General features: G+C 32.1%; 1 protein-coding gene across 1 annotated transcript; it reads right to left on the bottom strand.

Annotated features, from left to right (window-relative positions):
* Positions 1-1,628: 1,628 nt before the first annotated feature.
* On the bottom strand, positions 1,629-6,583 carry LOC120122488 (U-box domain-containing protein 5-like). Its single transcript, XM_039141631.1, is given in 7 exon segments — positions 1,629-2,355; positions 2,358-2,680; positions 3,039-4,210; positions 4,848-4,955; positions 5,230-5,415; positions 5,707-5,787; positions 6,203-6,583. Coding segments are annotated over 6 exon segments (2,286 nt in total). The 5' UTR covers positions 5,770-5,787; positions 6,203-6,583; the 3' UTR covers positions 1,629-1,921.
* Between the last annotated feature and the right edge of the window lie 4,127 nt (positions 6,584-10,710).

The raw sequence follows: 10,710 nt of genomic DNA, 5'->3' as shown, positions 1-10,710 counted from the left end.
GAAATTGGACATACTTACTACTTATTTATATTTTTGTAATTGGCCCATAACTTTTTAAATTGGTATAATTTAATACTTTTTATATTAATTTCAACCTCACATTTTAAAATCATTTCGATTTTGTTCCCTCATCAATGCATGTTGTTTAATTTATTTAAATTTTTACTTGTAATTTCATATTGGTTCAATTTTATCCTTAAAATTATATTTTTATCAAAATTAATCCAGAATTATTTATATTTTTAGTAATTTACTCTAAATCCTATACAATTACAAATCGCAATTCAATCTTCATGAAAGACGAAAAACAATTAATCTAAAAATAAAAAATGACCCGACCAGAAGTCAATTCGTATTTGGTAAAGTTTCGACTTGAATTTTATCTGTCAATGATATGACTGATCTGAATGAGATCTGACTAAAGGTTATCCAAACCTAAATTAACTTGGTGTTTAACTGTTCCGAACCTGAACCGTTTTGACCTAAACTGACATCGATATGAACTTAAATTAACCCGACCTGAACCCGAACTGAATCTGATGTCAAATCAACCTGAAAATAACCCGAATTGATTTGACATAAACCCGACCTGATCCGAGTCCAACCATCAAAATGACCTGACACAACCTGTATCCGATTTTACTTGACCTGACAGGATCCGACTGAAACCTGAACGATTACCTGATTTTACATCCCTACAAGAAATGAACAATATAAGATTAACAATGATGGCATTGGCATGGTAGGGTAAGGGGGTGTTGAAGGTCTTTCACCAACTTCATATAGGGTAAGGGGGTGTTGAAGGTCTCTCGCCAACTTCATATGGGTATGTCTCAACAGGATTTGGCTATCAATATGAAGGCTCCTGATCCTCAATAACCAGACCATTGCCTATTGTCCCCAATGCCAACTCATTGAAATAACCTACCATTGCTCCGAAACTTGCCCACCATGTTGGAAGACAAAAGCAAAGTTTAAAAAAACCGTTGCATGCCTCTAATTGTTATTTTAAAAAGAGAAAAAAGAAAATGAAACGAGACATACGACGGTTTCTTTAACTAGCTTACGAAGTTAAAAATCTCTGCCATAAATAGAAATAGAAAGAACCTCTTAGTGCTTCTTTAGGAAAGCCAGGATTCAATGTGAAAGAATTGAGAAGTTTAGGTAAGCGAACATGTTGTTAGGGCAGTTAGTGAATAGAATCAATCAGTGCTACAACTAAAGTAAAATTTAAGAAGGCAAAAGGTTTGAGAATAGAATTAATGCTTGCACTAGAATAAAGCATAAAAACCTAAAGCTTGGATCATGGTCCACTAATTTAGCCATCATCAACAACATGAAAGCATGAGTGCATGACTTAACTACCACTAAACTAGCCATAAAAAAAACAACATAACAAACATCCAACTTTTCCATGGCCAAAAAACACACGAACATGGCCTAACCAAAGTAGTTTATTTCCTAAAAATTAAGGCACTAACACATGTTTAAAAAATGCATGCTTAACACCACTAAACGCGACTGAGTGTTCTACCATCGTGATTAAGTTATATGGATGACCTGAAATCTGACCATCAATATTAAAAAGCAATAAGGTAATTAGAACACTAGATTTGTGTTGGTCCAAGGGAAAGAAGATACAAAGAAAAATTCAACACTAGCCAAAAACTGTACATTCTGAAGAATTATACAATCAGAAAATGATACAAGATATATATCATTCAAATGATAATAATCAAACCTAAGAAACTAGATCATGAAAATTAGTGAAGGAGCCAAACAAAATCACCAACTACATTTAGTAACATTATGATGATATGTTCCCAAATTCCGGTAAGCAAATCCATCCCAGGGAAGGGGAAAGAATCTTACCAGGTAGAATACAAACCCGGATGCGAAAAGAGAGCAGAAAATCCGAGTTTCATTTCTTCCTTCTATGTGCTCTAGATCTTGAGAACATCGACAGTTTCACTCCGAACAATGACTTATGAGACTTATTGTCTTTAGAATAGTTGCTAGCATCTTTGGATGAAACATCGTCAGATTGGAGGCGGTCTTGTTCCTCATCATCATTGTTAGTATCTCTAAGCAGACGCAGCAATTCCATCGCACTTGCCTTTCCTTTATCACTCCCATTAACAGAAACATCAAAAAGGGAAGGGAATATATCACATTCATCCATCACTAATTGACAATATTCAACACGTTGAGAGCACAATGCGAGGAGAATAGCCAGTGCATGTTCTTGGTCCTCATGACTGCCGGTCTCAATTAACATGGCAATAGAAGTAATGCATCCAGGAGTTTCAGTAATGGAAAGCCGGGCCTCTTGGTTATTGCACAAATTTCTCAACACACTATGCAGTGCCTCGCAAGAGTAGCGTCTTCTAGAAACGGGACAAACTTTGGGATGCATTCCAAAGATGCTAAATTGGAACAAATGTCATGGCTTGAGGACAGATTGTGCAAAATTTTAATGACTTGCACCTGGAACTCTGTGATCTTTGAGTCAAGAATATTTAAAATGGAAATAAGAGCACCAGATGCAGCAATCTTAGATTTGCAACTGCTTTGGCCAGATAATACTTCTATAATGTCAAGAACCTCTTTAGTCACTTCTGAGTTGAGAGACAATGACAGCAGGCTATATGCATCTTCATTTAAGTACCGTATTCCATTCCTGCAAGAACCTCACAAAGAAATGAAAAAGTCACAATAAGCCCCCCTATTTCAAAAGCTCTGTGCGCATGAACAAAGTAAAGTATAATAAAGGCAATCAAATGTCACTTTAAATTATCAAAACGACATGCAGTTCAGTGACAGACATCTCACGCTTTGTGAGAGCATGTGACTTATCCAGAAGTCTTTTAGTCTCACATGGAAAAATACTGATAACAAAATTACGGAATACCAAATTCAAGAAGCTCATTGAACTTGAGCACAGTTTGGAAAATAGGAAACAATAAAAAAAATCCAAACTAATGACATCTAAGATCATAAAACATGGTGCAGATGCAGCAAAAGTATGGACTAATTACCTGTTTTTGTTCAAAAACATCAATAACAACTGAAATCCAGCTCTTTGTGCTCTAATATCACCCATATCAAGAGCACAGCTCAAAAATTTAATCAGAGGTTCGATGAAATTTTTGGATGACATGGGGGACATACAAGCTAAATCATCACATTTCAAATGATTTTTCATATCTTCAACAATCTCGTACTGTGATTCCCAATCAAGCTCAGTAAGGCTACATAGAGATTCCACATCCATTTTGCTTGCATTGCTAGGATTTTGATATTGGCAAAGATCATCACTGATCTGCTCTCGTATCAATCTTGAGCCATCAGCAACCTTGTTTCGTGATCCATCAGAATTATAACTGTTATCTAAAGATCCAATCGAGATGTTGCTGATGTCCACAGGAAAGCGCATATCATTTATAGAACTGCCGAAACTAGCTATGGAACTGGAAGAATTTTCCAATGAGTGAAGTGTATCTGATTGCAAGCTTGGGTCCTGAATGGTGATTCCGTACTTCATGCACCATTTTGATATCATATCCTTCATGACAGCATTTGGTGTCAATGACAGATGGAGCAGTTTCATTTCAGTTTTTGGGCACATATCATTACCATCATCAAACCACTTATGGATCCAAACCCTTTCAAATGTTTGTCCAGAAGCAATGACAACAGGATCATACATCAATCTTGAAGATATGGGGCATTTAAATTCCTCAGGAGGTGAAACTCCACTTAACTTATCAGCTTGAGCATCATACTGCTTATACTCATGAGAATCCACATCAACAGAGTGAGCGGATACAAAATTAGTACCAGGGTTGTCAACTGTAAATGCTCCTTCATTATTATCAACTGTGTTATCCGTTTGCTCTTCGATAATCAAATGACTGTACTTCCTCAAAAGATACAAAAGATATTTTAAGATTTTCTTCTTTTGTATGTCAGCATCGCCAACTTTTTCCAGCAATTTCTTAATAGACCTTTTCTCTATCAAGATGGCTGTTGAAGATGTAATATGGAGTTGTGATGCTGCAGTTTGAAGAGCTCTCATTTCAGCATATTCCATTGAATCTGGCGTTGCTGCTCCCTTCTGAAGCAACTCTCTAACAACCTTCCCAGCCTCCGCATCAAATTTATCAGGGATAAACTTTGCAGCTCGCAAATCATCAACTATTTGAGAGATCTGCACTGACATTTCATTATCAGCTTGATCACAGAACTGAACTTACGGAAAAAAGGTATCTCAAACAAAAAATATAATTGATTTGACGGTAAGGTGATTCCAATGGGGCCTGGAAGTCACAGGTTCAGGAAGAAAAATAGCTTTATGAAAGCAGGGTTAGGCATACATCTGACCCTCATGAGCACCAAAAGAATTAGCTTCATTCACTTAGCTGCCCTTTTTCCTTTTAACTATCTTAAATTTTGGATGGTTTTTTCCTTTTAACAGAATTCACGGTTGCTTTTCAAAATTTAGTAAAGTTCGAGCATGGAAACAAGGTTAAATTAAATCAACAAGCGGAAAAAAAAACATGGCTTTCTGGAAAATGTCCTAGTTTACATATTATCTAAATTTGATATTTTGGCAATGTCCGATCATCCTCAATCACTATACTAGGAACAGTTCACCCCATATATCTGGGAATTAACATGTCTATACAAGAGTTCAGTAGGCTCATTGCAAAAAATGCCCAAGATAAAAGGCAAGCTATTTAAAAACACATGGGATTTGATCAACCGTTTACCAGCCACTTGCTTGGGACAATGGGAAACAAAAATAAAAGAAATTATAGAGAAGGAAGATATGTAATTTGACAAACCTCAACAGCCAGCATAACTGGAACCATACTCTGAATCTGGCATAAACCTTGTTCCAACAAGTTCTTTGCTTTTTGACATCTTGAAACTATGGCATCTGTTGTTATTGCCTGAAAATAGTTGCAGAGAACTATTAACCAAATGATATTAACTTGATCAATTGAATAAGTGATAAAATAAAGAGAAAGCATTCCATGGAGGATCTATCTCCATAAAAGAGGCCAATAATGCAAAATTTGAACCCTTAAGAAGACTACATATCATCAGATATTAAACATAGCCATACAATAGCCAGATACTCCTAGTTTTAAAATAGCAATAAAACTTCCCTTCATGATAAGTGAGTCAATAAACATGAAAATATGACTAATTACAAAAACGCACCAGATACAGTTTACTTGACTCGCTGCAGTACTGAAGAAGCAACTTAGCTTTCTCAATTGCATTATTCAGTGAGCATAGTGCCTTTATTCCCGACGAGCATCTAGGTCGAGCAGCTTCAATCTCTGGAAATATCCTTAGAAATCTATCAACAAACTTCCTAAGCTCCATGCACATCACGTGGTGCACCTACAATCAAAGCAAACCCATGTTGGATGAAGATCAAAAACCTTAAAACAGATATGGTATGATGATATGATCCTTTCTATATAAGCAGAAACATAAGAAAATTTAAGATATCTCGCAAATGTGCATAATTACATTCAGTGACGATCAAACTACAAAGCTATCGTTTGGATTGTAAAGATTATTTCAAAAATACGTATTTTTCAAAAACATAGGATGCAGATCGAATACGGATACTTATATTAAAGTTCCATGTTAGAACATAAAAAAGAGAACCGCATTCGGGAATTGTACCTTAAAGGAACTAGGATAGGAATAAGACGGAGTCTCCACAACTTCGGTAGTATCAGTCCCCATTCAAAAGATATATCCTGACTTATAAACAAAAACACGTCAAACAATTAAACAGATCAAGAACTGCAAACCACCTCATCTTCACAAGCTATAAAAGATGAAAACCCTTTTTCTATATTGATTCTTTATGTGACATTTTTTAAGTGTAGCTTTATGGTTTGCATTAACTATGCATCTTTAGCTCACAGATTTCGTGCTAAACTTCAGTCAACGAAGAAATATATACAAAACATATCAACCTGGCATCCAGGAAATGGTCCCCAACCCAACCCCCACCAATTAGCATGCTTAGTCACGATAAACATAACAATATGAAAAATGATTTTGACTATTTATTTCATTAAGATATAATATTTGAGGCTAATTTTAAACCTAACCATGATATAAGTTACAGGAATTTGAGAACATATTAGAGGGAAAGGGAAGAGAAACTCACCTATAGATGCGGCAACCAGAGCAATGATGAGAAGTTTCTATTTTTTTCTTCTTCTTTGTGGATGCGATTTTTGAAGTTATAGAACAACACCAAAGGTACAAGAACTTGAACCAACAGAACAAGCAGAGATAAAAAAAAAGCAAAATAAAGAGTAAACAAAATCCTCGTAATTCAATTCAGAAGTAAAATTCCTGCAGCTCTACCATAGATAAGCAACCTAAAAAGAAAACAATAATTCAAAAAAAGCTTTAAAGATGAGCAAGCCGATTGCATAATCCCCTCCCTCAATAAACAGCTTCTCTTTTTGGTTGCTTACGGGATAATCCTAACACTCAAAACTCCATCTTGGTAGTATTAATAATTAAATTTTAAAAAGAAAAGACTCCAAGAAAAGAAAATGATTGCCAATTAGAAACTTTAGCTTTTAGAAAACTAAAAACCAGGAAGAAAGAAAATAGATGGACAACGAAATCCTTTGCAAAGAAGAAGATGATGAAATTAGAAAAAGCACGAAATTTTCTTAATTTTGATTTGTAGACAATCATAAAAAAAGATTAAAAAAGACCAGTCAAAGGGCTATCCCTATCCTTCTACAATCTCCACTGATAGATACCCAGCTTCACATTCTTCTAAATCATTTTTAAGCTTCGCCACTGACCTCTTTTAAAGTTTTCAAACGTTCCTAACAGTCGCACCAGTTATGCCCACACGCTTGTGATGTATAAGATTATTTACAACCGTTGATCTTATTCGGGGTTTCTACTTTATTAAATCCAACGGCTGACTGAGGGTTTGGGGGTCGCTCGTGATGCTGACCAAATAGACGCTGACGTTTCCACGCTCTGACATAGCAGTCTCTCTTGAACGGTCAAGCTGCGAGGTAATTTCGTACATTTGATTGTATATATATTTTGATACGTTATTAATTAATATATTTTTTAGGATATATTTTGATACGTTATTAATTAATATATTTTTTTAGGATTTTGTCCTAATTTTCTTTTTTACTTGTTCACTTTTAGTTTTTTTTCTTTTTATTTATCATCTATGGTTGCATCAACCTTAATAATAGTAGATTGTTTGTATTTTTTATTTTTTTATTATTTTATATTATATTTTTATTTTTTTCTTATTTTTTAATTATCATGGTGCGAGGTAATTTCGTACATTTGATTGTATATATTTATATATTTTGATACGTTATTACTTAATATATTTTTTAGGATTTTGTCCTAATTTTCTTTTTTTCTTGTTCACTTTTAGTTTTTTTCTTTTTATTTATCATCTATGGTTGCATCAACCTTAATAATAGTCGATTGTCTGTATTTTTTATTTTTTTATATTATATTTTTTATTTTTTAATTTTAATTATTATACTTCTATGACATTTTTTTTTGTCTTTATATTATATTTTCGATCGTTTGATAGTTGTTTTCATTTATTTTTTATATGGTTAGATTTGACATCGTCACAACTGATCTAGTAGCGTTTATTTGTTATCATGTTAATCTTTCATGTTTTGGACTTTCGAGTTGGATTGGATGCGTGATTTACGTTTGTAGATAATTTTTCACGTTGTTCAACTCTGGTTTGCAATTTGTTGATGGTCTTTCAATACCTTGATCCATTTTATGATTCGTTTACCAATGCGATCAGATCTATTCGTATTTATCATTTGTTCGAGTTTATTTAGTAAGATTTTTAATTTTTCTCTTTATATGGTTGTTTTTTATATTAAGTTGCTTGTTTTCTTGAGTTAATGATTATAAGAAAACATCTCTATTATCTATTTAGTTCACAGTTACAGTTGTAAATTATCATTATAATTTAATTTTTTTTATTTTTAATAAAATTAGTAGTTTTTATTAAAAATAATATATTTTGATACGTTATAAACTTATAATAAAATTAAAATATTTATATTTATATTTATTTAAATTGTGAATAAATCATGTTTATATAATCTTTAAAGTATTTTGATAAAAGTAATAAGCTTTCTTGTTTAATTTTATTTAAGTTAAAATTATTAATTTTTTAATCAACAAAATTTGTGATAAAATAATAAGAAATATTATTTTAATATTTATTAATATTAAATTTCGGAATCAATCTCAAACAACTATTCCTTTATTTTTATAAAAAAGTTAAATATTTTATTTTTCTTTCCTCGATAAATAATTATAATTTTAGTGACATTTAATTAAACAGTATATGTTTTAAACTTAAAAATTATACGTTAAAATCAATTAAACAAATATTAAGTGTTAAGTTGAAAAAAATTTGATGCTTAATTTCATCCAAAAAAATTAGGGACCTAATTATATTATTAAAAAAACACATACCTAATTGTATTATTAAAAACTAAATATTTAATTATACTAAAAATAAATATCACATTACACATAAATACTTATAATTTCCTTTATTATTATGTTAATTTAAAGTTTATGTCCCTTTAGTGACTAAATGAAATAGTTGTCGACTCATAATGAATATAAATTGTAGTTATCCGTTTTCGTCCATGATTCAGGGTGGAAATAAATAGAGCGTTCAGTGAACCGTTTATATAACATTCATTTATGTTTGTTTGCTAAATTAAATAAACAAGTGTGAATAAAATTTTATATTCATTTAATAAATGAAAAACACGAGCATAGTGTGTTCGATTTGTTTATGTTCATGGATAAACTTATTTATGAGCTCATTTATCGATTCGTTCGTTTATGTTTAATAACAAACTTGTTTAATGTCTTGTTTACAAGCTTGTTTTAGAATCTCATTTACTTTTTAAATTTTTCATTTTAAATATTGGTGAATATATAAAATAAATTGAATACAAAGTAAATTTGGGAGTTTAAACTATGAAGTTTAAGGGCTTTGAGCACTAGTGGCAAAGTTTTACCATTTTTTAGCTTGCAAATGAACATGTTTACTAATGCTAAATGATCATGTTTGCGAATGTTAAATAAATATATCACGAATGCTAAACGAATATGTTCGCAAAATCTAAACTAACAAATAAAAACACCTTAAAAATAAATAAATGAACACGAACACAATATTAAAAATTTAAACGATCATTATTAAACATAAACATATTTAAAAAATAAATAAACGAACACGAATATACTCTTGTTCATTCAAGTTCAATTCATTTAAACTTCTTATTTCCTATGAGATTTTTTTTATTAAGCTACAGGTGATTATAAAGTAGTATTTGTTCTAAGTACTCTCAACCATTTGACAATGAAAATTCAATCACCATTGTAGTCATTGGTATTTGAACCCATGAACCCTAAAAATAATAATGTTTCTTTTAATCTCTGCTAAGTCGGTTTGTGCTTATTCTTTTATAGTTAAAAAATAACAATCTTAGTTTTTTTAATAAATATTTAAATAAATAAGACTCGTGAGATCATGATAGTCTATAAAACCTGAATAACAAAAGTTTCGCTATCAGTGTATTGGTTAATAATCTGTTATATTTATTTAAACATGTAAAAGAAAACTTTAGTAGGAATGCATACTTACCACCGATTTAACTAGGATGGCAACGGGCGGGTTCGGGTCGGGTATTGGTCCCCCGTTTCCGTCTCCGTTTAAAAAATTTGTACCGTTCCCGTTTAAAAAACCACGGGATTTAAACGGGGATTCACATCGGGTAATCGGGGAAAACCTCGGGGAAACGGGTATCCCCGTTTAGCATAAACGGTTATTTAAACGGGTATCGGGCCGGGTATCGGGCCGGGTATATATATTTAAATTAAATATATAAATATTATATATATTTTTTAATTTAAATTAAATTTATTAATATTATATATATATATATATAATAATTATTTTTAATATTTATCGGGTCGAGTATCGGGCCGGGTATCGGGTAATCGGGGCGGGATTACTAAACCCGTCCCCGTTTAACATAAACGATTTTTCCCCATCTCAGTCCCCGTTTAACATAAACGGTTTTTTCCTCCCCGTTTAATTCGGTTTTCAGTTTTCCCCGTCGGGTACGAGTTTTTTTGCCCTCCCTAGTTTTAACTAGTAGAAAAAAAATTCCTAAACAGTGCACTTGAAAAAAAAGATGGGTAAACAGCATGTTTAGTAATTTAACTATCACATTTGTTTTGTTTTGATTATCTAATAATTTTTTTGTTTTAAAAACATACTCAATGTTATGTTTTGATTTCATTTCGGTCACATACCGTTAAAAATTAAGTTGGCATATGGTTAATGGTTTCCAAAGATGTCATAATCACCTTTGGTCATATAATTAATTTGCATATATATTCATATTTTTTTGTTACCCTTCCGGTTCCAATACTTCACATTGTTTAATTTGAACTAACCCGCGACACACACCTGACTTTGGTGGGTGAGTTTCCTAATAGTGATTTTTTGTATACATAATGACTCGAATTCGATACATTGCTTAAACTATATCAAGTTGCTTACCACTTGAATCAACCCTTTAGTTAATTTGCCTATATATTTATTGATAAATTTAT

The sequence above is a fragment of the Hibiscus syriacus genome, unplaced genomic scaffold (assembly GCF_006381635.1).
Source record: "Hibiscus syriacus cultivar Baekdansim isolate YM2019G1 unplaced genomic scaffold, ASM638163v2 tig00110387_pilon, whole genome shotgun sequence".
In the NCBI taxonomy this organism is placed as follows: domain Eukaryota; kingdom Viridiplantae; phylum Streptophyta; class Magnoliopsida; order Malvales; family Malvaceae; genus Hibiscus; species Hibiscus syriacus.
This window is presented reverse-complemented; position numbering and strand designations above follow the sequence as displayed.